This window comes from Thermobia domestica, chromosome 5 (assembly GCF_964235325.1).
Source record: "Thermobia domestica chromosome 5, izTheDome1.hap1.1, whole genome shotgun sequence".
NCBI classification, from domain to species: domain Eukaryota; kingdom Metazoa; phylum Arthropoda; class Insecta; order Zygentoma; family Lepismatidae; genus Thermobia; species Thermobia domestica.
The window spans coordinates 307,481,010-307,507,268 of NC_137458.1; the positions used below are offsets into that span (position 1 = coordinate 307,481,010).

At 36.1% G+C, this 26,259-nt stretch overlaps 2 protein-coding genes across 2 annotated transcripts in view; both read left to right on the plus strand.

The window, feature by feature from the left end:
• The window catches only part of LOC145686773 (uncharacterized), a 453,410-nt gene that overhangs the window by 326,959 nt on the left and 100,192 nt on the right, over positions 1–26,259 (plus strand). The window lies entirely within an intron of this gene.
• LOC145684564 (snake venom serine protease ussurin-like) lies at positions 20,319–21,338 on the plus strand. The gene has a single exon (XM_081756956.1). The coding sequence runs from the start codon at positions 20,370–20,372 to the stop codon at positions 21,336–21,338; it is 969 nt and encodes a 322-aa protein (XP_081613082.1). The 5' UTR covers positions 20,319–20,369.

Sequence of the window (26,259 nt, forward strand, 5' to 3'; positions counted from 1 at the left end):
AAATACTGTTCTCATTGAAGCACAAAAACTCTTGAAACTTCAGCGTATGCTTCTAATAGGTACAATGTAAAACAGTGCAAATAAGACGACAGGGAATTGTTTGGGGAAAATCTGGAAGAGTTCGGAAATTCATGCTTCAAAAAAGTATGTGAAACCTGTTATTAAAAAGATCAATTAGATTGTGAATTAATTAGCTGTAAGCGTTCTCTTATTCATATTTTACTATAGTAATAATAAACATTCTTGGCTTCTTAGAAAGAGGAAGCGCGTTTGACACACATCTCAGGAGTCTGGTATCATCTCTATGCCTTCTCTTTACTTCTTACATGAGAGTTACCCTATTAGTAATCTCGTATGAAAAATTTACTAACAAACTTTCTAAAAATTGTAAGTTCTATAGATACATAGAAACTTAAATAGGGAAGTACATTTTAAAACGCACATTTTGTACATTTTTTTCTATTACTGAAAGTAATATATGAAAACAAAAGTATTACAAGTTACAGAACGCAGTCCTTTATAATTCGGACCAAAAAGAAGAAAGAGTACAGATTCAACTTGGGACAGCAGTCATGCGAACTCGCGACCTTTTTGTTAACATGTCGAGACAATACCTCGTATAAAAATTGGTAACATGTGTGGCTAAATTTGGGTAGATTTTCGCGATTTTGTCTTGGCGATGCGCGCCAAGGCTTCAAAGAAACACGAACACTTAAGTACCACTACTGGAAGACTGATTTAACAACAAAATTTCCAAACTGTGCTCTCATCTTGTAAATTAGTTTATATTTCGCAATTGCATTCCGATCATTATTTCTATCCCATTTTGATTTTAGGTGAAGCAAGTTCATCAGCTGTTGATCATAGCTCAAACGAAAGGCATTTAGAATTTGGCGGAAACTATTTGGTAATGATTTTTCGCCATCTTGCAAAATTGACAGAAAGCTGGAAGAAGTGAGCGAGCAGCAGAATATTATTAGAGAAAATATTGCTCCCAAAACAGAGACTATTAGATCTTTCCCTCAACACATAAAACTACCTTGTGAAACTGTGGAAGACGTTAACATCCTGGAAGAGTGGTTACTTCCTTCACCAGACAATGAGCAGTTTCTGGTAAGTTGACATTTTTTTCATATAGAAAAACATCACATAATCGTAAATTTCACATGTGAGCTGTTGTCCTCTTTCCACGGTAGAGGTCTGCAAGAGCCGGAATTTTTAGCCCGGACTCGACCCGGCCCGTGAATTTATAATGTGAAGCCCGACCGGAGTCCGAAATATGTTTTAGCATTTAGATCCGAGCTCATGTGATAATCAAATAAGCCCGAATTATAGAAAACTAACTAACTCAATTAATAACTATTAATAACTATTAATAACTAACTCAAAATTGTATTTTTATTTATAGCAATTAGAAGTTTAATTATGCAGTTGTGCGTTAAAAGTTCTCCAGAAAGAATGTTCTAATAAATATCGTTGTGCAGTATATTTACAAAGTTAGGCCTGAAATGGTCCGAGAAATATGGTTGTATATTTAAAAATTTACGACCCGAGCCCGTGCAGACCTCTATTCCACGGTCCGGTATATTGAAGAGTATGCCTTCAAAACTAGCTCAATCCATTTTAAATATTTTCAGAAACAGCAACTTATGCGTTACTTTCCTGCGGACAAAAACAAATTCTTAGATATGAATCCAAAGGTAACTTTAGAAGTTAAACCTTTTAAATCGCTGTTAATTCTCCTGTAGAGAAAAACTGTCTGCAAGAGGAATATACACGCTGATTAAAAAAGAAACAAAAACGTGAAAATGAACTGAGCGAGTTTAGGAAGCATACTCTTCAATAATTGCATGTAGTCACTACAATTTATTTGGACAATTATATAAATTACGGTGTAACTTAATTAAATTTTTTCGTATCATGTTCGTTGCATGCGAAATCAACATATTCCACACAATCCGACCACCTCCGATTTGTATGAAATTTGGGAAATTTAAACTGTCGGACTGGCCAAGCCTCCCCCTCCCCGTCCGAGTCTAACTAGTTTTTTCACGTAATAGCCTCTATGCAACTTATTATGGGTTACGATCGGTTGTTGATCGTATTAAATACTTACTGAGACTAGTGATGGGCCAAAATGAATACAACGAATTCGATTCATTCGATTCTCCCAAGAATTCGGATACCTCGAATACTACGAAAAAGAATTCGATTTCTTTTTGTATTCGCTTTTGTAACTTCTGCTACACTAATTCTTTCACAATTTATTTTCGGAAGAAAAAGTGTTGTTCAATATTCCGCTAAACCCTCATCATGAGAATATTACAAATAACAAAGAATTACACGGCTATGCCTCTTCTTTCTTTGCCTCCAGACCGAGCAAGCAACAGACTTCCACTGTTAGTTGACTGCAATGCAAGCAAGCTGCAAAGCAGACAGAAGATTCGGATACTTTAGTATTCGAATTCATCTGCAGTATTATCAATTCAGTCATATTATATTTTATCTATTTTTTCCCACATCTTAATTTAGCTACAAGAAATGATGACTTTTATTCTTTTACTGAGTTTTTAGATTTATTGTTGTTTTTTTTAATATGAAAGCGCGCTAACAAACAATAGCAAATATTTTTTGACTTTCGCTTTAGTTTTCTTTTTTCTCCATTCCGCTATTGTTGGAAATATTCTTCATGTTGCGCCTGCGCAAAAGTGCGAATTCGAGTAAAGAATTCGCTTCTTGAATCTAATACACCGAAAACACTTGGTGTTGTGCCTCAATAATAGCAGAGTAAGAACTCGGTTTAATCACGTGTTCCCATCCGCCTTCACCTTGCAAAATTCTCTCTTATTGTCAAGGCAGCAAGGTTCACTCTCGTGCAGCACAAGAAACAACAGTTCAACATCCAATCAATCCACTTCGCGCGTAAATGAACCCTCTTCCTGAAATTGTCTCTGGACATCTCCATTTCTTTCCGTGAATTCGAATTCTTCGAGTTCTTCTGAGTACTACTGTCCGAATCCGAGTTCTCAGTGTAAGATGAGAGCTTGTAGAGTGAGAAGGTCTAGTTTTAACCTCATCTTGTAGCACATACTTTCTAACTGTTTAGCAAGACAGCGGTGAAAATTGATAAGGATAAATCGTGTGGCAATAATAAACAACTATATATATTCGTAGAATTCTACGGGTGTATTCGTAGAATTCGAATTCGAACTCGATTCGTTTTCACAGTATTCGAATACATATTCGATTCGCTAAAGAATTCGATTCGGCCCATCACTAACTGAGACTCAGTTCTTGAAGAAATATTACTCACCTGACACCCAGCGAAGAGTAAAAGAACTTTTGCAGGTTGATTGTTGTGATCAACTTTCTGCGTTTGACTGCGGCAAGTTCGATAACGTAGTGGAATATTTTGTTTCCAAAACTATTTAATTTTTCAGAAGTTGTCCTGTTTGAAGCAAGTAAAATGAATATAAAGGAAGTATCAAAGATTGTAGAAGAGTACAGTTTAGATCCCGTTCGGAAAGTGAAATTGATGATTCAGATTTAGATCCTGATTTCGAAATCTAAAAAGCAGGTGAGTACATAAGCAGTGCTGTGCCGTGGAAAATCAGCGCCCGGGGCAAAAGTATACGACGGCTCCCTCCCCCTGTAGATACGAGTGAATGCGAGGCGCAATAAAATTTACAAAAGTAAACCTTGTTTTCCCTTGATTTTGAGCACTTTCTATTACTTTTTCCTTCCATTTTATATATATATCTTTTCTCTTTTCCTCCCGAATTTTGCGCCCCCTTACTTCGGCGCCAGGGACTCGCCACACCCGCCAAGGAACGGTACTGTACATGAGAACATTCATGTAAAAATATTTGTACGAGGGCCATTCAGAAACTAACTTTCTCACGCGTCCCGCAGCTAGGAAACCTATGTGGCGCTCAGCGACTGTGTTGATGTGAGAGAGTAAGGTTCTGGCGTGGCGCATGCGCCAGCGGAATTTTCCTAGTGCTCTCAGAAGCGTCGTGGTGTTGGTTGAAGATGGAAGTGGTTTCCTATTCCAGCTCCCACCGCGTGTGGAGTGCGAGCAGTTGTAAAGTTTTTGAATGCACAGCGCATAGCGCAGATTGAAATCCATCGTCAGTTGTGCCAGGTTTATAGACCTAACATCATGAGCAAGCAGATGGTGCTTTGCTGGTGTAGACAATTTGCAGCAGGACGCTAAAATGTGCATGATGAGGAGCACAGTGGGAGGCCAACCGTAATCACAGACGACCTTGTGGACTTCGTTCGACGCAACGCAGCGGTCAGTTTCCGCAGATTTCCCGCTCCTTATTACACACCATTGTCGCTTCTTGCACTTCACACGAAGCTGGAGCATTATTTTTCTATTGCATTTTTTTCGTTTGTTCAAAAAGTACGTATTTCAAAGAGCAGTGTAACGCGTACCCTTTCTTACATCACCAAATAATATATTCGTAATAACATCTAAAGTCCAAAACTTGTTTGCAATGTTTTTAGTGTGTCTACCATGATTTAGCAATGTGCTATATTTTTTTTAAAAAAAGCCTAAAACCCCAGGATATTGGAATAAACAAGGTCAATTTAGCCCAGGATCGAAAGTGTTAATAGTGTGAAAAGAAGTCTCACGGCATGGATGTTGTGTTCATTCCGAATGCAGTAGAAATCTGAGGTACGCCACATGCAATGAGCTGAACAAGTGTGAACCAGGCGAAACATTGTCCCATACGGATAACTTCCAGGCTACTTACCAGTCCAAAAAGGGACAAATTCACTGCAATTTTCTTGTAAGATCCTCTGTGCGGTCATACATCCTGATAAAATCGTCATTTATTATATTGTAATATTCGCATTCGGGAAGGTCTGCTCTGGAGTCGTGCCTCTCAAGTTGTTCTGTTTTTCTACATATCCACCTTTACAATCATACTCCACGTTTAACTTTTCCTCTGTACACATTTTCCACAGCCTTTAATCCATTTATAACCGTGTCTAATGCTTTATTTCTTTCCACTCACTCCTGAGTTCCAGCATTCTCTTCGGTAATCTTTCTTTTCCATCGCTTTTGCATGGCCAAATCATGCTATTCAATTTTTATATAAAACACTTTGAAGTACCTCAGTTCCATTCTCCATTTACTTATTCATTTCTTATTGCTTGTGCTTGTTCCTAAATATGTTTAAGACAAACATGTTTCCTTTAGAGCGCCTGTACTTTAGAGCCTGCAATTGAAAAAAAAAATGAAATCAAATCGTTGAGTTTTACGTCCCAAGCATATGTCGGTTAGGCTAAAGGAGGCGGTGATGATGAGTAATGAATGAAATGGTGGAATGAAGTAAGCGGGAGAAACTGGAGAACCCCGAGGAAACCCACGCACACGGTGTTTGTCCACCATAAAGTCCACTTGGCGGGGGCTGGATAGAACCCGGGACCTCAAGCACCAGAGGTGAATGCTCTACCACTGAGCCACCGCGGCCCCGAGGCTGTAATTGCTTTTATGGTAGCATTCTTACTAGTGCACCTATTGGGGCTGCGGCGGCTCTTTGGTAGAGCGCTCACCTCTGGTGCATAGAGTCCTTGGTTTGATCCCGGCTTATGAAATGTGGGTTTTGTGGTTGACAAACACCGTGTGCGTGGTTTTATTGGTGTAGTCAAAGGTACATAAAGCCCTTTAAAAGAATCAAAAGTCAATATACTTATTACTGCTATTAACGTAACTGACGTCTTTCGGAGCGACATTTTACATAAATTTGACATACCTAAAAGACGGAGATAAGCATCAAGATGATGAGGTTATCTTCGCTGAGATTTTCCATGTTTTAACTCATCAATACCAGGCATATGTTGGATCGTACCGTATAAATGTCACATGTCTCGTCCCAGGCATATGTCCCATTCTTGTCACCTTGTCACTGTCCTCACCAATCACCTCATTGATTAAAAAATAATTTAATCGTGGAGCAAAACAAAAATAACTACCGGATATTGATTAACACCACTTAAGAGCAACTTAGGCCAGCTATACGTTATAGGATAGATTTTAGGAAATCTTACGATTTGTGCTAGAGTCAAAATATCAACGTGTATGGCATCAAATCGCATGTCATTTCCTGTGTTCTGAACGACCCTATGAGATTTCTCTTGTTTAAAGCACGCTCTATTTCGAAAAGAAAAGTCGTAAGATTTCGATTTAAGCGACATCAGGTGAAAGTGGAAACAAAATAACTCAAAACAAACAATTGATGTGGTATGCTTTGCTAATTTATCTTCTGATCGTGCAGGTTTAATATTGGTGCACCACTCGAAATAATTGTTGAAAAATTATAATTTGTCACTCATTTCTTTATTATTATTTCCTAAATTATTTGCGCTGAGCGACATGAAAGTATCTTACATAGAATAGATAAAATTTCAAGGGGACCATCAAAAGCAATTAATGAAAACTACAATTCTTTCACGATTTGCCTATAAACACGGCATTCGGATGATAGTATAATAACTATGGTGTAAAAACAAACCAACCTGTGCCAGGTGGCCACTAAAAAGCACGAATACTATTTAACGGAGTCAGGACAGGGCGAAGCGGGGGCCCGAGCGTTAGTAGGGGGTGCGTCCGAAGGAAGCAGGCGCGTCAGCGAAGGTAGTAAAAACGAGTCTCTTTTGGCAATGATACGAGTTTGAATAGCACTTGTCATGGTATCATGCTAATAACGCTCCATTTGTAAACGTAAATTACAGCTTCTGTAAACTGTGCAGAAATACTCCGGTAGTGGAAAATAGCATCACCGGACATTTTTATATACACTCACTGAGGTATACGTTTGGCAGAGGGGGTCCAGGAGAACGTAAAAAATACAAAATTTACAGGAGAAATGGAAGATGCAAGTACTTAGACCTAACAAAATCTAACCTAATGAAACTTAATTAACCTAATATTAATAGAAAATGCGAAATTCTATCTTTTTCTGGAAAATTATGCTGGGTCCTTGTACTAATATAACCTAACCTAATCTAAACTAACCTAAACTAATGTGAACAGAAACTGCCGAAATTGTAACATTTCTTAAAAAAAAAAAAAATAGCTCAACCCCTTCTGCTAAACATTGCCCCTCACTTCTTTTATTTGTCATAAAACACATAACGATTTTACACTAGTAAACCTACACTTATAAACGTAAAATATAGGTGTATTACTTTGTATTTAATTCTATTGTTTGCAGAAATTTGTTCTTTATAAATATGTCTTTTAATGCAAAATATTGAATTTTACCTATAAATCTTCTAAACTGTAGTGCGCCAAAAGTACACCAGCACCCTTCTCATTTTTATGCTTTTTTTAAAGAGGTATCCAATTTAACAATATAGCGCCTGGTATTAATATTAGTAGGATGTGTAGTATAGTTAGCATAGGAATTCATCAATTCTGTACTTGTATTAAATAGAACTATTTCATAGTATTGAAAAGCGTCATTCGGTCAGACAAGAAGACTCCTCACATGTATGGCACAAAACAGTAGGATTTCCTACGAGATATGTCATAACATTTTTCCGAAGATAAATCCTAAGATATTCCCTAGGTTTTATCTTGTAGTGTATAACTGGCCTTACTTTATATTAGTCAACAATCTCCTATAGTAAGGTAGTGTTCTTTAAGAATAACTTGATCAAAGTCTACCCGTAAATGGACAACTATGGTTAAAAAAATAACCCTTCCAGAGTAGACGGTGTAAACGTTTCAACGAGGTTAGTCCAGTGAGTCAGATGCATCTGTCCCAAAGTCTCCCGAAAAGTATGGGAATGGTAGATAGGAGCGAGGAGGGGGAAAAAATCCATCGGCGTAGAATTCCTGGTTGTAATATGTCAATCAAATTAAAATGTCAGTGCTCCACAGTTTTCCTGGAGAGCGTATCAATTTCTTCACAATGTATTTTTACATGTAATATATTTTAGGATATGTTAACAGAATCGCAATAGTAATTTCTTTGTAATTGTTTTCAGATGCAGTTCGGAGAAGCCCATACACGTCGAATGCTTCTGAAAGTGAAGTGCATTCTGTAATACAGACGTGCTTTCGCCACTTTAAAGACAGAGATAGTGGACGTGAAGTGCGTAGACAGAAATCTGATCTTGGTCGAGATGAGCCAACAACACCATGAAAAGGAACGCATTGTTTTTGTATAAGGTTAATAACGTGGTGCCAAAAATAACAAAATTTCCCAATGTGTTAAGAAATCGTTTCAGTGTGAAGTCAATATACAAGTTTAGAATGCACAGAATGTTCCATTGAATTGTCTTGTCTATTTAGAATGTTTAGAATACACATAAGAGAGCAAGGTTACTTTAGTGCTTGCATATTCAACAGAAGTTGAATTTTGTGCAATTTTTTTCCATAGAAAAGGCTTGGTAATGAAATCTTTTCGGTAAAGGATCATTCATTTTTCTCTATTTTTAAGAACATCTGATGCTTAGATTTTGCGTTATCAATTCTGCAGTTAATCTATGCTATGTAAACTCCTATAAATAGGAGTAGCAGGTGATCCTATGAGTGATACTTGTACACACATTACTGAACATGATCAGTCTATTTAGTAGATCTCAAGCTTCAACTGAAAAGGATTCTACTAGTACCCTCATATGTTTAATAATTGTTTCGAAAAAATGTGCATTCTAAACACATACGTTTCGTTCAGTTTTTACTTATAATTTGTATAACGTTTTGTATTTTCATATGACCTCTTTTGCCACTGTTTTGCAAAAAATCTGCTCAAATATATACTGTAGTATGTATATATATCAAGATAAAGTAACGCTCCTGCAGCACATAAGTGTATATTTCATTTTTTTAAACGAGATTTATTATTTGTTCCGTTAAACTGAAGAGTTCAAGTTAATGTACATTTCTTTCCAAATGTTTTTTTTTTTTTTTTTCATTCCTGTAATTACGACGTTAGATCCGCGCCATGAAAGCAGCTGGAACATAGGCATCAAAATTTATAGAAAGATTAATGTTAAGTGTAACGTAAACGTGCATATTAATTCGAATCAGGGGTAAAAGTGGTTCTGAAACGGTAAGGGGACGCATGACGTCAAGCCGTCTCCCGAGCCTATTGTAAAATTTCTTGGGTAGAGCAAATATAGTACTTGGGACTTAGACTTTCCCCATCATTTTTTATTATAAAAAGTTCCTCTAATACAGAAGTATGTACAGTAATATTTTTCTTTAAATACTTTAGGTTAGAGTGTGGTAGGAACCTGATGACCAAGCGTCGTGGGCTTTGAGGTGAGGTAACTCTCTTTATCCAGGCGTCGTGAGAGTGGTTAAGTTTTGTCCGATTAGGTGTCTCTGTCGGTCGTCTATAGTCGGTAAGCTGTCCATATTTGGTCTGCAAGTCGTCGGTAATCGGTCGGATATTGTCGCTATTGTTCGCATATGATCGAGAAGTCGTCGAAAAAGCGGACATAATGACATTTTCCCGATCATTGGGGCCAACTTTGACTAACCATTTATGGACATCGCACAGTGTAGAATTTCAGCAATCTAGGTGGAAAAATTTCAAAATATCTACTTAACGAGAACTCCTGGTGAGCGCTATATTTTGTTTCTAAGATATCCAGTGCTCAATAAAACGATGTTAGTTAGCCGGATACCCACCAGACGGAGTACTACAAGCACGCCAAATATGCACTAACATCTTTGCGCTCCAGGCAGCTGTAACCGCGTCTAATTAGAGCAAAGTTTGCTTCACCTGTGTTCCTTCTCTGTTGAGTGTTAAAAGCTGAAACAGTTGTTGTGTGACTGTGTGGCACTTAATTAGCTAGTGGTGTGTTTAGATGAACATAAATTGAAGTTGTCGGCCCGTTAAGGTCCGTCAAAAAGGTACATTTTATATGGAATGTAATGAGTCATAAGGGATATTTGCGAAGGTATTACTTTTTAATTTATTCGAATTCAGCGGTGTGTTTGTGCTAATATTATAGCTACTACATTTGTGATTCTATATATTAAAAAAGATCTTGTGAATGTTTGCGAACTTGCTTGTATTTGTTTGTTTCTTCCAAAATGACACTTTGGCTTTCCCGAGGGAAACTGTTTGAAATAGGGGTTCAAAGTCCAAGGCAGGCAAAGTTTGACAATTTTATTACTCATGTTTTGCAAGAAATATATAATAATAAAGTGGATATTGAACATGATAATACTTACCTAAACACTACAACATAAATTTGTGTCAGCAAGTCAGAAGCAAATGGGGGAAGGCAAAAAGACCTACACAAGGTTTTCTCCTTTGCCATTCCCGGTGGCTTCATGGGTACGTCACTATTTCCGATGACATTGTTCCTAGCACATGACGAACGTCCACAGTAGGAACTGGTCGGCCAAGAAAACTTTTTTCTGTGTGCGGTTCTAAGGCTAGAACGATTAATGTAAAACATTTTGTACAGTCATCCATTGAAGAACTATTGCAGTACAATTAAGAAAAGAAGGCAAACGTGATTCTGTGGCTGTTGTCAAATAACGCTTCACTGCATCTCTGAATAGAGAAACAACAATTAAGAGACCTCGAGTATCCTTGCTTCAAAAGCCAGCGTCGTCAACACAGAACACTACTCGCCTTAACGGTAGGCTCTAATTTATCTACTCATCAGTATTGATGAATTAGCGAGCAAGCCGAAAAGGTGGGTTCTAAATTATATCCGCTCTCGATCATAGAGTTAAGGAGGCGAAGCACTTGTGCTATCGAGAAGATATTATTACTAGGGAAATTTCAGGGGAAGTACCTCTATAGTCATTCATCGATCACATGGTTTCTCGCTTGTGTCAAACTGAAGAGGTGAGAGAGAAATCACATCTATTTACAATTTCTGCTTTTCACATGATCATCAAGTGGGAATGTAACGGATCGAACCAGAGTCGGTACAAAAAGAAGTTCTCTGAAGAACATTCAGTGATTCAAATCTGTTTAGCATTTCTATGATTCTCTTGCAAGTGTGTGGTGCTACAAACGCCTCTGACACGATCTTCTGGCAAAATCCTGCCATACCTTTTACTAAGTACTTCATCCTATTAAATTTGTTTTTGCACACGAATCGTCTATGTTGGTTATCACAGAAGTTGATAAAATCAAACAGTAAACATATATATTGATCGATACTAAAATCACTCTTAATTTTTCGGAAGTAATCCTAAAGCCAAATTCGGTTTCATGCATGATGGATGGAAAAATGTGTAATGATGTATCCGCATGTCTTACAATCAAACATGTTATCTATGCGGGGTAAAACCCAGTGAAATGAATAAGTTGGATGTGATCATAGGAAAAGAAGTACGAACCGAATTCATTTCGGTCGTTATATCACCTCTTCATGCTTGGATTAGACTCTTTGAATACATTCTCCATATATCTTACCATAGATATTAAATCGAGGCAAGAAAGGGGTTCTGAAATTAAGAACAAAATTACTATGAAGAAGAAGTTCAGGATAAGCTGTAGAAAAAAGGAACTAGGTCTTATAGTTGATATGCCTAAGCAACAAAGTGGCAACACAAGCGATGGCAACATTTTTTTTTTTTTTTAAGGAATCCCGAGCAGGCTGCAAAACTCACTGGAGTGAATCTTGAGTTAATTAAGCGTTTAAGCACTATATTCGAGTGCACAAATTGTGATAGGAAAATTAATTTAGGCGAATTTCAATGATTTGGTAAAGACACTATGGACCTATATCTCCAAAAGTACACCTGGTACCCAATTCCTGTGAGCCTGAATAAAATATTATTGCAAGGAAGAGATATACTTGCGATATGTGTATTGCCTATAGGGCAATTTTTGGAAGAGGCCCAAGAAGGAAGAAATAAAAATTTTACGCGAAAAAATTCTAGAGTGGACACAAGTACGGACTTAATCAATCGACTCCTTTACACCTTAGTTGCATATATAGCAAGTCTCGAAAGTTACCCACATACAAATCGCAGAAAGATGATCCAAGATATACAAGAGTTATTAGAAATCGAGAATTCACTTCCAGAAGGAGAGAATTCCGTCAACTACAATTCCAAAGGCAGATCAAATGAGGAAGGTAGCTTCAGCAATATGAAAAACATTGTCAGGTATTTCTGTTGCTTTTGCATTTCGTACTTGTTTTTGTTTACAACAGTCTTTTATGGTTTAGGTACTTTTTGGGGTCCCACAAACGTGTAATTCACCATCATTTTCAACGTACGTATGAAGTAAGCATATTACATTCTTTATTTTGTATTAAACTGGAGACCCCTTGCCAAAGCTTCTTTTAGTGTCACAACTACCATATTTAACATTGGAAAGTCGACTAGGCTATTTTTTTACTAAAATTGAACTTTTTCCACCTAGATTGCTGAAATTTAACACTGTGCGTCGGGTTGATCATTATGTGCTACTTGGGAACTGTGGTATACCACTTGTAAACATAAAGTACTTCTTACCTAAATTTTGTAAAAGTGCTCCGAAAGTGGAAATTAGCTCCTATTAGTCTTCTTTCATATATAGTCAACTCATTTTAACCATAAAATTACCATTTTTATGGCGATCTACTGTAAATTTGCACAATGCAATGTAGTAAGAAATCATTAAATAATGAAAAATTATATGATTTTTTTTAAAAATTAACAGCATCTCGTAAAATTGCGAAGTACTTTTCTAGGATAATCATTAGTATAAGTGGAAACCGTGCAGTTCCAATTTAGGTACACATACTTAGAATCATAATATATCAATGTCTTTCAAGGGCATTTTTACTCTTGCTGAATGGCGTTGTATTACGAGGTGCAGATTTACTTTTAAAAGGTTTACCTGTTATCGGTACCAATAGAGCGTAGTCCCACAAAAGCTAACAGTAAATACAAAAAGCACTAACCACCTTGCGCTATATAGTTACTAAAACCGAAAATGGTAGGGCTTAAGATTTAGATTTCTGGGCTTTCAGCATCTAAGGCCATGTTAGCCCGTCACGATTTTAAGGGATGACGTTCTTTGGCGAGGACACTATCCGGGGAAGGGAAAAGAAGAAAGGATTGGGGACAGAAGGAAGAGGCCTGGGACCTATGTTAGATATCACCCAGGTATTTGCCTAGTGTAAATGAGGAAAACCTCCTTAAGTATTGCTGACCTGAAAAAGGTTTTTACACTTTTTCGACCGTGTGCTACCATAGAAAATCGAACCCGGGAGCGTTCGCACCGAAGGCAAAGTGAGAATGGTATCCAAACCCCACATGCAAAGATCAGCGAAACCTTTGTTTAGCACAAAATATTAGATTTTTTTAACAGATCATATCATAACATTTACCATGTTAGTAGCTGGTGCAGGTGTTGTTTTGGCGCACATCATTTTAGAAATTTACAGGTAAGATTCAATATTTTTGCATGAAAAGACATGTTTATAAGGAACAAATTTCTGTATCATCAGAGTTAAATACAAAGTAATACACCTGTACATTAAGTTTACAAGCATAGGGTTACTAGTATAAAATCATTATGAGTGCTTTACGACGGATAAAGTACGTGAGTGGATATGAAAGATGGTTCTATTAGATGCTATTTTTCACCGGCGGCGTATTTCTGCACAGTGTACAAGACTTGTATTTTATGTTTAAAATGCATCGTTACTAGTATGAAATCATGACAAGTGCTATTGATACTCGTATCATTGCCAAAATCAACTTCTTTCCACTGTCCTTGATTGTGTTAATACCCACCATCGCTGGTGAGCCTGGTCCCTTTGGACACCCTCCGCGCTACCTCGTGGTCCCACAATCTTTTCTCTGCTTTGACTCGGTTAGGTAGCATTTGTGCTTTTAGTGATCACCTAGCACAGGTTGATTTGGGTTTTCTCCACCGTAGCTTTATCTACACAACCGGAAGCTGTATTTATTCCCAAATCGTAAAAGAATTGTAATTTTTCAGCAATTACTTCTTGCGGCGTCTGAATTTTATCTATGAAAAGTGAGATATTTTCATGTCGCCCAGTGGAACCTGTTAGGGGATAACAAGAAGAAGATTAGTGAAAGAATTATAATTTTCAACAATACTTTCTACTGGTGCGACAAAAGTAAACCTGTGCATACTAATGAAGCGTGTATAATGTAGCGTAGAAAGCAGTCAACTTCATGAACAAATCTATCTCTGATTGGGATATTTCTTCCGCACCTGCACCCGACTTTTTCGAATCATTTTAATATTTTTAATTTTATTCCGAAGATCCGTAGCTGTGATTTTTAAATTCATTTGAAGAATAATTGCTTCTAGTGCTGTTCCTCTGGCAGAAATAGTCCTGTAAAGAGCATTTTTTGAATTCCATAAGCATTAATTTTTCTCATATAAATATAAACGTAATTGCGCATTCGGTAATATCTCAGCTGTACCACAACGGGCTTTTTCCAAGACACTTTTCCTTTCCAATAAAAACATTCTGAAATGAGATGTTTACAATAGGCAACCCAGTCGACTTCGCTGGCCAATCTGATCGAATCGAACCCAGAAAATAGAACGTCTTTTAATTCAGTTGCCATTTGACTTGTCGCTTTTGACCATCAGGCGATTCAGTCGAAATCATGTTTACATAATCGACAGATTCCAAAGTCAGTTCCACAGAGTCGACTACAAATCGACTAAGTATAAACGCTCCATTACATGCGCAACTATGAAAGTGCTTGGGAGTAAGGGGATCCACATAATTGTAAATATACGTTATGTTACTTGGAAACACAAATATGCAAACAAAGAAAACATATCGGGTATTTCCAATAATGTTTTCAGCAATCAGGCTGCTTAGAATACCTAGGCATTCCTCAATTTGAGCTAAGAGCACAATATTGCAGACATAATAGAGATAGAGGAGGGGCTTGTATATATGCAAAAAGGGACCTAAAAACGAGAGAATGTACTAGGTTTAAATATTTAAATGTAGAAAAACACTTTGAAAGTTGTGCATTAGAAATTGTATATTATAACTTTGTAATTGTATGTGTATATAGAACTCCTGACAGTGATATAGAAATCTTTGTAAATAAGATGGACACCATACTAAATTATTTTATAAAAATCAAGAAGACTGTCGTAATTGTCGGGGATATCAACATAGATGTTTTACAGCCGATAAAACACGAGGTAGAACTTCTTCTAGATTCATTTAATATGGAGGCAGTTGTTAAAGTTCCCACACGAATCACAAAATGCTTTAAAAGTGCAATTGACCAGTTCATAGTGAGCAAACATCTTAACTATAACACAGTAGACGTCTTCAACAGTGGTTTTTCAGACCACCTTGCCCAAGTACTCGATATACATGTAACTCCTAATAAAAGTTTTTGTAACACAAGAACAAGTAATGTAGCGTACAAAAGAAAATTTAATGATGAAAATATACAATATTTTAATCACCTCCTCAGGGAAGAAAATTGGAACGAGCTTTACTTGTATAACCAGGTCAATGAAGCTTTCAGTTACTTCATTGACACCATAACATTCTATTTCAATCTAGCATTCCCTGTTGTAAAATGTGTAACTTCAAGAAAACAATCAAAACCCTGGGTAACACAAGGGATCAGAATAGCAAGTAAAAAAATGAGACTTCTTAACAAGGCTAAAACACAAGGAAATCTATCACCATATACAGAGACATATTACAAAAGATATAAGAACGTATATAAAGGAGTTCTGAAAGCAACAAAACAGTTACACAATGACAAAATCATTTAAAAAATCCGATAATAAGTCGAAGGCGTTGTGGAAACTAGTGCAAAGCGAGTTAAGTGTAAACACTCGTAATGATGACGGTAATTTAGAGGTAATTAAAAATGGCAACGTAATTAAAGATCCTCGTACAATAGCTGACCTATTTAATAATTATTACAGCAACTTATCAAAAACGTACAATAGTGAGCTAGCAATGCCCACGAAAATATTCTCAAAAACTTGCAACAATACAATGTATCTGTATCCAGTTACAAATGCAGAAATAATAAAAGTGGTGAAGAAGATGAAAAGTAAATGGTCAGCTGGCGTAGATGGTATACCGCCAAGTATTGTAAAGAAAAGCATTAAATATATTGCTGACTCCCTGTGTTTCCTCATAAATATGACGATCTTAAGTGGAGAATTCCCTAGTATATTAAAAATTGCAAAAGTAAAACCAATTCATAAAAAAGGCGACAAATCAGAGCTTGAAAATTATAGGCCTATTTCACTTCTCTCAACTTTTTCAAAAATTTTAGAAACCATAATGAGTATCCGGCTATCATCCTTTTTACTTAAACATGATCTAATAACACACGAGCAACATGGCTTCCTACAAGGGAAATCAACGGAAACAGCAATATATAATTTTGTAGAAATTGTACATAAAAGTTTAGATAGTAAGGAGAAATGTATAGGTGTTTTCCTTGATCTTTCCAAAGCGTTTGACTTAGTGTCACATAGAAATCTTCTTTCAAAGCTCCAAGATTATGGAATAAGAGGCATTGCGTCCAAATGGTTTAAATCGTATCTAGAAAATCGGCAGCAAGTAGTAGAAATTACATACAGTAACAAAGATACAAACCAAACTACATACTACACATCAGGAAAACAAGAAATATCATGTGGAGTGCCACAGGGATCCGTATTAGGTCCATAATTATTTTTGATATACATTAACGATCTACCATGTAATATTGCTCCAGCAGAACTATCCCTTTATGCAGACGATGCTAATATCATAGTAAAAGGGAACACAAGTGAGGATGTTGAAGGTAATGCAAATGAAATCCTTCATAAACTATCTCAGTGGATTAAAGAAAATAAGCTTAAATTAAACATTGAAAAGACACAAGCAATCAATTTTCATCATATCCGCAACAAACATACGCAGCCTGTTAATATTTCAATTGAAAATAACGGAATAGGCTATGTGAACTCCACTAAGTTCTTAGGAATCTGGATAGATAAAAATCTCTCCTGGGATGTACAAATAACTAAACTTGGTAAAAAATTAAATCAAATTTATTTCGCAATTAAAGTACTCAAAAATGTTTTAAAAGAGTCTACTTTAAAAACGATTTACTTTGGATTATTCCAGTCAAATTTAACATATGGCATTATATTTTGGGGAAATACACACAAAGCCAAGGTAATTTTTACAATACAGAAACGAATAATAAGAATGATGGCGGCTGCTAAACCAAAAGATCACTCCAAACCAATATTTAAAAAATTTCGTATACTCCCAGTACCTTGTTTGTACATTTTAAATCTACTGATATTTGTAAAGAGACATTTAGAAGGTGTTCTTACGCGGGTAGAAGAAAACCATGATCATGATACAAGAAACAAACAAAACTTTTCCATTGTAGAACACAGAACCGTATTATATGAAAAAGGGTGTAAATACGCGGGTATCATGATATACAATAAACTTCCCAAAGATATAAAGACTCAAAAATCTGTTGCTAAATTTAAAAAAGAACTACAGAAATATTTACTAAAACACTGCTTTTACTCGATAGAGGAATACATGAATTGCTAACAGAAAAAAAAACTACATTATCTACAGTAACCAGTGTCGTTGCTTGTTTTTAGCATTTGATATACGTTCAAGGATTTCTACATACACTGCAAGTAATCATTACTCTTACTTTATTTTTAATAATATCTTGCAAAATGTAATGGATAAGATGTAAGGTGTAATGTTTAATTATTAACCTAGTGTATGTAATTTTCATTATTATTGTTCTTTTTACTTTTGTGTTTATATATAAATGACGTGTCCACTTCATATGCATTGCAATACAGTGCTAAATGTATGAAAAAAGGACGAAATAAATACAATACAATACAATACAATACAACGTACAAATACACAGTTCAATGCGTGACGCATAAGTAATTTTATGCCATATACAATACTAGCATATATTACCCGCTTTGCTGGGCTGAAATGAAAATTTAAAGGCATAACTCCGTATTTCATGTGTTTAGTACCCGTGAAATATGCTGTTTTCGTTTTTAATGGCATGGATTTAAACAGCACCGGAAAGATATTGATCATCTCGGCGACTCCAAAAATCATGGATTCGACACTAATATTGGTCATTTTCGGTCATTCCCCCCTTCCCATGTTGCGGGCCATTGCATCGAAAGTGTCACTATTCATCTCAGCGACCCCCAAAAATATGGATTCAGCACTAATATCAGTCATTTTCGATCATTTTTAAATATCTCTACCTATCCCTCCTCCGAGTTGTGGGGTTGAGTTTGAATTTAAACGGGATCGAAAGTACGACTGTTCATCTAAGCGACCTAGAAAACTATAAATTCGACACTGATAGTGGCCATTATCGATCATTTTTATATATCTCTTTCTCCCTTTCCCGCAAGTGGCGGAGCTGATTTTGCATTTAAACCGGATCGAAAATGTCACAGTTCATCAGAATGATCCCCAAAGCCATGGATTATACACTAATATTGGTCATTTTCGATTATTATTATTATATATAGTTCCTCCTCCCCCTTCTCCGTGCTGCGGCACACGGCATCAGAATTGTGACTGTTAATCTCAGCTGCTTCTAAAACTATTGAGTCGACACTAATTTTAGTCATTTTAAATGTTTATTCCCCTTCCCTCCATTGTACCCTCCCCCTCCCCAACTATTAGGGCTGAACTTAGATTGAAACAGCATCACAAGTGTCACTGTTTCTCTCATCGATCCCGAAAACTATGGGTTCAACAATAATATAGGTCATTTTTGACCATTTTAAAATTTCTCTCCCTCTTCCCCTCCCTTACGTTGCTTCGCCAAAGCGAATAGCCTAAAGTAATTCCTGCCCCTAAACTCATATATGTTGAAAATTTGATTTAGATCGGTCGGGTGGTTCAACAGTAATAAAGTCACAAAGGCAGTCATTTTTATTTTATATTTCTTACATATATATCTCCCCCTCCCCTACGTTGGCTCGTCAAAGTGAAACGATACCAAAGGTCCGACCCTCATGTATTTTGAAAATTTGATCGATATTGGTTGGTGCTTCAAAAGTTATTAGGTTTTATTAATTTTTATTTATACGCCCCCTCCCCTAGGATGTACCGTTAAAGTGAAATTACAAAAATGTTTCCAGATCCAAACAGGAGCGTCATTTCAGATTTTGCTGGGGGGGGCAAGACCCCTTGATATAAATAAAATTTCGCGTTTTTCACTTATTTACTACTATTCTATTGATAAAATCTATATACATCTCAAACTCAGCGGGGGGGGGGGGCAAATGCCCCTCCCTGCCCCCTCTAAATGACGCCCCTGGATCCAAACCTCATATATCTTGAAAGCTTGATTGAGATCAGTCAGATAGTACAAGAGTTATTAAGTTACAAAAATAGTCACTTTCAGTCTTATATAAATTTATTTTTATATATATGTCCCCCCTCCTTCTCCTCTCCCACGTTGCTCTTTCAAATTTAAGTCATAAAAACGATTCCAGGCCTGAATCTCATCTATGCTGAAAATTTGATCAAGATCGGTCGAGTGGTTCAGGAGTTATTAAGTTTTATTTATTTTTACAACCCCTCCCCCTCCCCTCAGTTCTAGCATCACAAAGTGAATAGCCTCAAAGCAGCCCAGTCTTGAAACTCATCCATGTTACAAGTTTGATCGAGATCGGTGGGGCGGTTCAGGAGATTGAGTCGTAAATATTCAATTTTGTATATATAGATTTTGCGCTATCCTCGTTTATGTGCATATACATCTCGCTGAAACACTTGCTCCGTAGGGGCGCACCCCGCTCGCATACGCTCGGGCCCACCTGCTGCGCTGCTGTGCTGACTCGGTTAGTTGTCATTCGTGTTTTTTTTTCTTTGGCCAAGTAATACAAGTTAATGTCTTTTGCACCATAATTCTTATCGTGTACCTACACTGAATGTTCCCTAAAGTGAATCTGTACAGAGAATTACAAATCTACACCCATAAAAACGATTGCTTAAGACAAAGAAATTGGTTTACTGTAAAAGAAATATATATGCTATGAATTTATGCATGGATGCGTACAATAAATCTGAACCTTGTAACGTATTTCTGGCAAACAGGAAAATAAAATTAATAGGGAGTAAATATTAAATCAAAAAATGTAAGAATATAGGAAAAAACACTTTCTAAAAATTTAGCGTAAATGATACGAGCACGAAACATCCTAGCGTGTGCTCACATACCTTTCGATTTCAACCCTTGTTTCTACAGACAATCGACCGCTACATAAGTTCATTAGATGGTGTGATGTGTTTATTTAAGATATACATTCCTACTCATTTAAAAGAGAAAGTGTCATTACTGGTGGATATTGTGGTCAATACTAACAAGGAATAAAAGCAGGATGTTATATCTGTTGGAAATGCTTGTGGCAACCACGGTTTTATGTACTGATTCTACAGGAAATTACAGTAGAATTGTTGGAGGAAAACCTGCAGATTTTGAGAAATATACGTATGTTGTCCAAGTTCTTATTTTTAAAGGAAACGAAGAATCTGGTTGCGGAGGATCCATTCTCGATAAATATTGGATTCTTACTGCAGCGCATTGTGTTATTGATGAAAACACTTCCCAAATATATCCAGCCGAATCTATTCTGGTGGTTGCAGGGGAAAAGGAAACAATCCCGTCAGGAAATGTTAGCACAGACATTGCTTCCCTTGTGTTTCCACATCCCGATTTTAGTTTTGCCAAACTTTATAGTGATATTGCGCTTCTAAAACTTAAACGGGGACTAAAAAATTTTGATAAACTGTCTGTGGCCACATTGCCTAAGGATAGTTCTTCTAGTGCAGCCACACCGAACAGTACATGTACTGTGGTCGGTTGGGGTCTAATTAATAAAGAGGACTTCCCCACGGTGCTAATGGAAGTTGAGATACATATATTGGACGTAAATATTTGTAAGAGAATGTACAAACGCGTAGAACCGAATACCACAATATGTGCTGGAGTTTTAGAAGGGGGCAAAGATAGTTGTAATGGAGATTCAGGTGGACCCCTAACATGTGATAATGTAGTGTTAGGACTTGTTAGTTTTGGTGTAGAAAACTGTGGTGCACCTAATTCTCCAGCTGTATACACGAAAATTGCTTCTTATCTGGATTGGATTCAAGATGTAATGACAAATAATTCTGATGAAGATGGTTCTGAATCTCCCGAACATTCTAAATCTCCCGAATATTCTAAATGTCCCGAATATTCTAAATCTACCGAACATTCTAAATCTCCCGCTCATCAAAACATTCTTAAAACTCATATCACATATCTCTTTTGCATGTATATTGTTGTACACACACTTTTCAGTGTATAATACAGTTAGTAATAAAATATTTGAAATTACGCTCAAAGCATTAAACTTTTTTTTTGTCACTCGACCCTTGTGTTGTAAATAGAAAAAAAAATCGTTCGTATTTTTCAGAAATGTACGTTTTTTTTTTAGAAAAAAAACATTGCCTCTCGTTTTTTTCTAAATTTCGTTTTTATTCAAATAGTCATTTGTAATGCATCTTACGTCTATTTAAGTCTGAAATATTTTTATGCAGGTGTAATCAACGTAAAATGCAACATAAATTGAACGCTAGATACTGATACGCTACAAATATTTTACAATTTACATAAATACCATACCTATTAACAATTCGGGTTTCAGCAGTTTTCATGAATATCAACTAAGAAATAAAAGTAGAAATGTTTTTTTTTTTTTAATTAGGCCTCTAATAAGTACGAAAATAATGTCACGAACAGTATAAAATTCTAATAACTTGTCTAAAGGTAAAAACAAATACTAATTTGCCTAATAGTATTATTCTAAATATCATATATAAATAATTTGTCGAGTAGATATATATGATATGCAGAGCCGGCTCTACCATATATACAACACGTGCATTTGCATGGAGCGGCAAGTTTGGAGTGTTCGGTAAAATTTGTCTTAAGTATATTATTTAAATTAAATATTTCTTGTTGGAAACAGACTTCATGATGATGGTAGTTACATTTACTAAGCTGACCTATTTGAATACTACATTCATAAATAATGTTAGGTTGCATTAGTTTAAGATCACATGGACAATGCTAAAGCAAATGGTCGAATAAATCCGAGCACAAATTGCTTGATTGTTGTCAAATACAAGAATTCAATTCTCGAATAGTAGCGAATATCTGTTCCATTTAGTAAGTTATCACAGTTTTGATATGACAACTAGTCTTGTTTTTGTCAGAAACAAGATCCTTACCATTGAAAATAGGAACAAGTTTTTAAAGAAATGTTAACAGATGTAGAAGAAAAATTAAGAAATAAAGATAAAAGAGCTAGTTGCACTGGAATTGCAAACCGATACATTGAGATTGAAGCTCGATATTGAATTCTATAAAAAGAATTACCATCTTTCCTCTGCAGGTGTGTTTCCTTTATCTTTCACTAACATAACAGATAAATATTTAAAGAAAAAACAGACACAACGGGATTGCATTTTTAGTAAGTATTTAAGCCTTTCTGAGTGCTACTGCATTTACCCTCCCCTTCGTTGTTTATGCTGGAGTAGCATACATAAAATCATTATTTTTAAGATTTGTTCTTTCTGGAGAAAGGGGGAAGCGGCAAATTATGTCATTGCACGGGGCGACAAATTGCCTAGGGCCGGCCATGATGATATGTACTGTATATACAAGACATGATTATAGGATGACACAATTTGAAGTAATGCAGGGTGTTTCAAAATTAATATTAGGGTTTTGAAACTTTGTAGTATCTATTACAATTAACTTACAATTATAAATATTATATCAAATGAAAGAGCAACTCAAACAGTTTTGTACGCACGCATGTACATGCATTGTTTCTTCTGTCTGCCGTTAGAAAGAGCAAGTAGCAAAGATGGAGTCTAGAGAGCAGAAAGCTTTTTGTGTTTTAATAAAGACTGAATCTGTAGAGTGCAACTGTCTGTGTGAAGAATAGTAAGGAGACGCTTGCAACTACGTGCTTATCGTTTGCAGTTACTACAGGTCTAAAGCCTACAGACTACAGTTTACGTGCCAATTTCGCAAGTGAAATATTACTGCATAACAATGAAGATTTTCTGGATCGTGTCGTCTTCAGTGATTAATCGACACTTCATCTAAGAGCTAATGTGAACACTCATAATGTTTGCATCTGGCCGTCAGTAAATCCTCCTGAGATGGTACAGTTGAAACGAGACTCCCCTAAATTGAATGTGTTTTGTGCCATATGGCGGAAAGTTTATGGGCCTTTGTCGCCTATCGACTAGATGTGCGCAGTGTGACGAATGAATCTCACATCGAACACTTGTAGCAAAGACTGTTTGAGGTGCTCTTTTACTTGATGCATTGCTTATAATTGTACGTAAAATGTAATAAGTACTACGAAGACTTAAAACCCCGAAATTCATTTTGAAACACCCTGCATTTCTCACCAACATTGTTGGAACTAAGATGTAAAAAGGAGAAGATTTTCCTTATAAAGTTGTTGTTTACAACAACGATATTATTATTAGTCGAAACTATAACTACAACAACAACACGGGCTAGTACTGAAAAATATGCAATCAAATGCATACACTCGGTGGCCCAGGTGGCCAAAGTGGCACACATGGGTGTGTCACTTTTCTAATCCGCTCCTGTGTGGACAGTAATTTAAGATATCGGGATATTATTCTTGCCAAATATGGTTGGACCATAGTTTATCGTATTAATTTCATTTTCTTCTGGAAATTTTCTTCTCAAATTTCACCCCAGTCAAAAATTCGAGAATTTTCTAATTTCGAATTCCCTTTACTTCTTTTTTCCCTGTAGCTTCCTTCGTTGTAGAAAGACCTCCTTAAGACTTGCCAGATAGATACCTCGGATGGATACCTAACTGTTGACATCAATTGGACGGGCCTGTGCGCAGTGTTGCCAATTCGGGAGATTAAAATTTCCCTAAATTTGGGCAAAAAAACTCGAAATTTTTGTTTATGAATCCGTACCTATACGTCCAAGTGCAAATCAACTTACGCCAATCGAACAATTGTCCTTACTTAAAAAACTCAAGTACAGATTGTTACAATGGGGTAATTAGGGTCGCACGAAAAAATCGTATTTAGGTTCTAACCCTTGATTTTTCTAGTTTTCCCTACTTTTATGTTCACCGTAATATATTTTTGATAATTAGAAGCTTTGTTCCTTAAATATCGCCATAATACTTGTAGGATATATTAGTGGTGTACCAATGTTTAATTTAAGATAGTTTGCGTCTGACTGGAAGCGGTGTTGCCAGCTACAGAAGATTTTAATTCCAGATTTTAGGGAGAAATTTTGGGAAAATTATTTGTTTTGTCTCTAGTATTTCCCTCTTGTTGGCTACATCGAAACAAACGTACCAGTATCCGGAAGTATCGTCTTTGATTTGAATTGATTTGATTTGATTCCCTACACAACGCACTATAGAAAGTTTCAATAGGATAATTAGGGGAAGTATAGTTGAAGTTTACAGTAGACCTTGTTCTCTAATTTGAAAGATAACTAAGATTTTTTAAAAGTAGAATGAGATATTTTTTATTGACATGCTTACTTTATTAGATATCGTCACAATACTTGTAGGATATATTAAATATATTACAAAGATACCAAAGCTTATTTTAAGATAGTTTGTGCGTGTGTCATAGCAGTGTTGGCAGCTACAGAAAATTTTAATTCCAGATTTTAGGGGCAAATTTTAAAAAAAAATCCTTTTTGTTTCTATTATTTCCCTTTTGTTGGTTACACTCGAAAAAACTACCAGTGTCTAGAAGCCTCGTCTTTAGCGTACACAGCGCACCATAAAAGGTTTCACGAGAATAATTAGGGGAAGTACAGTTGAGGTTTATAATAAATCATGTTCTGGAAATGGTAAGAAAATGGTGAATTTCTGAGGTAGATTGAGATATTTTTTGTCATGCTTACTTACATTTTAGATATCGCCATGATACTTGTATAATGTATTCTTGGAGTACTAAGGTTTATTTTCAGGCAGTTTTCCTCTGTCTGATGGCAGTGTTTCCAGCCAAAACAGTTAATTTCCGATTTTAGGTGAAAAATTCGGAAAATTTCCTTTTTCCCTTTTATTATTACCCTCTTGCTGGCTACATTGAAACAAACGTATACTACCTGAAAGCTTCCCCTTTGCCCTACACAACACACCATAAAAAGTTTCAATAGGGTAATTAGAGAAGCTGCAGCCCCGGCATATCTGTTGATTTTTGCTTCTGAGGCGTAAAAAGTGTCAAAATTTCATGTGAAAGATGACAGAGAATTTCTTCTTTCCCTCTTAAAATGGAAGCCAGCAACATCAGGATTTCACTGTACTTTGTCAAGACACCAAAGAATTTTTTATGTGACTTGAACCTATATAGCAGCCGTGGTGATAGATACAAAAAATTTTGAAATTCGGTTAGGGATTTTTTTAAATTTTCACCCCTACATTTCCCTCAATAATTTCCCACCCGTCAGCAATGCAACTTACACCAAAAAATAGCCACATCGATTTTCTAAAAAACGATGTCTTAACCATATCAATCTAATGAATGGTTTTTGAGCAATAAGTCACTAACTGAAAATATAGGAAAACGCCAAAAATGACCTGGGTCCGACAGGAATAATCACACAATTTTGCTCGTATAGGTACAAAGAAACAAACGATTTGTAAGTTACGAGGGCTTCCACTCAAGTTCTGTTGTTTATTTCAATAATCTGCAACATAAATCAATAAATAATAGTTGCCAGAAACAAAAACAGACCTTTGGAGAAATTATGAAAAAGAACGGTTTTTTATTGAAAGAAACCTTCACAGAAAAAAACTTTTTTTTTTTTTTTACAACACTACTCAACCCTATCCTCTTGTACTAATCTTCATTATATCCATCAGCCGATGATCACTTCAAAATTTCTACATCCACAAAGTTGCCAGATCGAACACTATTGCGAATAATGTGTTTTTTATTTTTGTTAAACCATACAAATTCTAATAAATTGTAGGGTGTCCGGAATGCACTGGCGGTTTTTAAAAGTCTATAGTTTTAATATGTTCAGAGATACAGAAGAAGAAAAAACATACATTTTAAAGGAAAACTCAGAAAGTTTATTTGGTCTTACTTACAAGTCATTCTAATTCAGTGTAACTCCACCTGACCTCCATTTGTTACTCTTACAATATCTAGCCTGAACTCAATCTCTCTCCACGTATTCTGTAACATGTG

What these genes read in the sequence shown, in the direction of transcription:
- LOC145684564 (XM_081756956.1), top strand. Translation starts at nt 20,370, where the DNA reads ATGTTATATCTGTTGGAAATGCTTGTGGCAACCACGGTTTTATGTACT.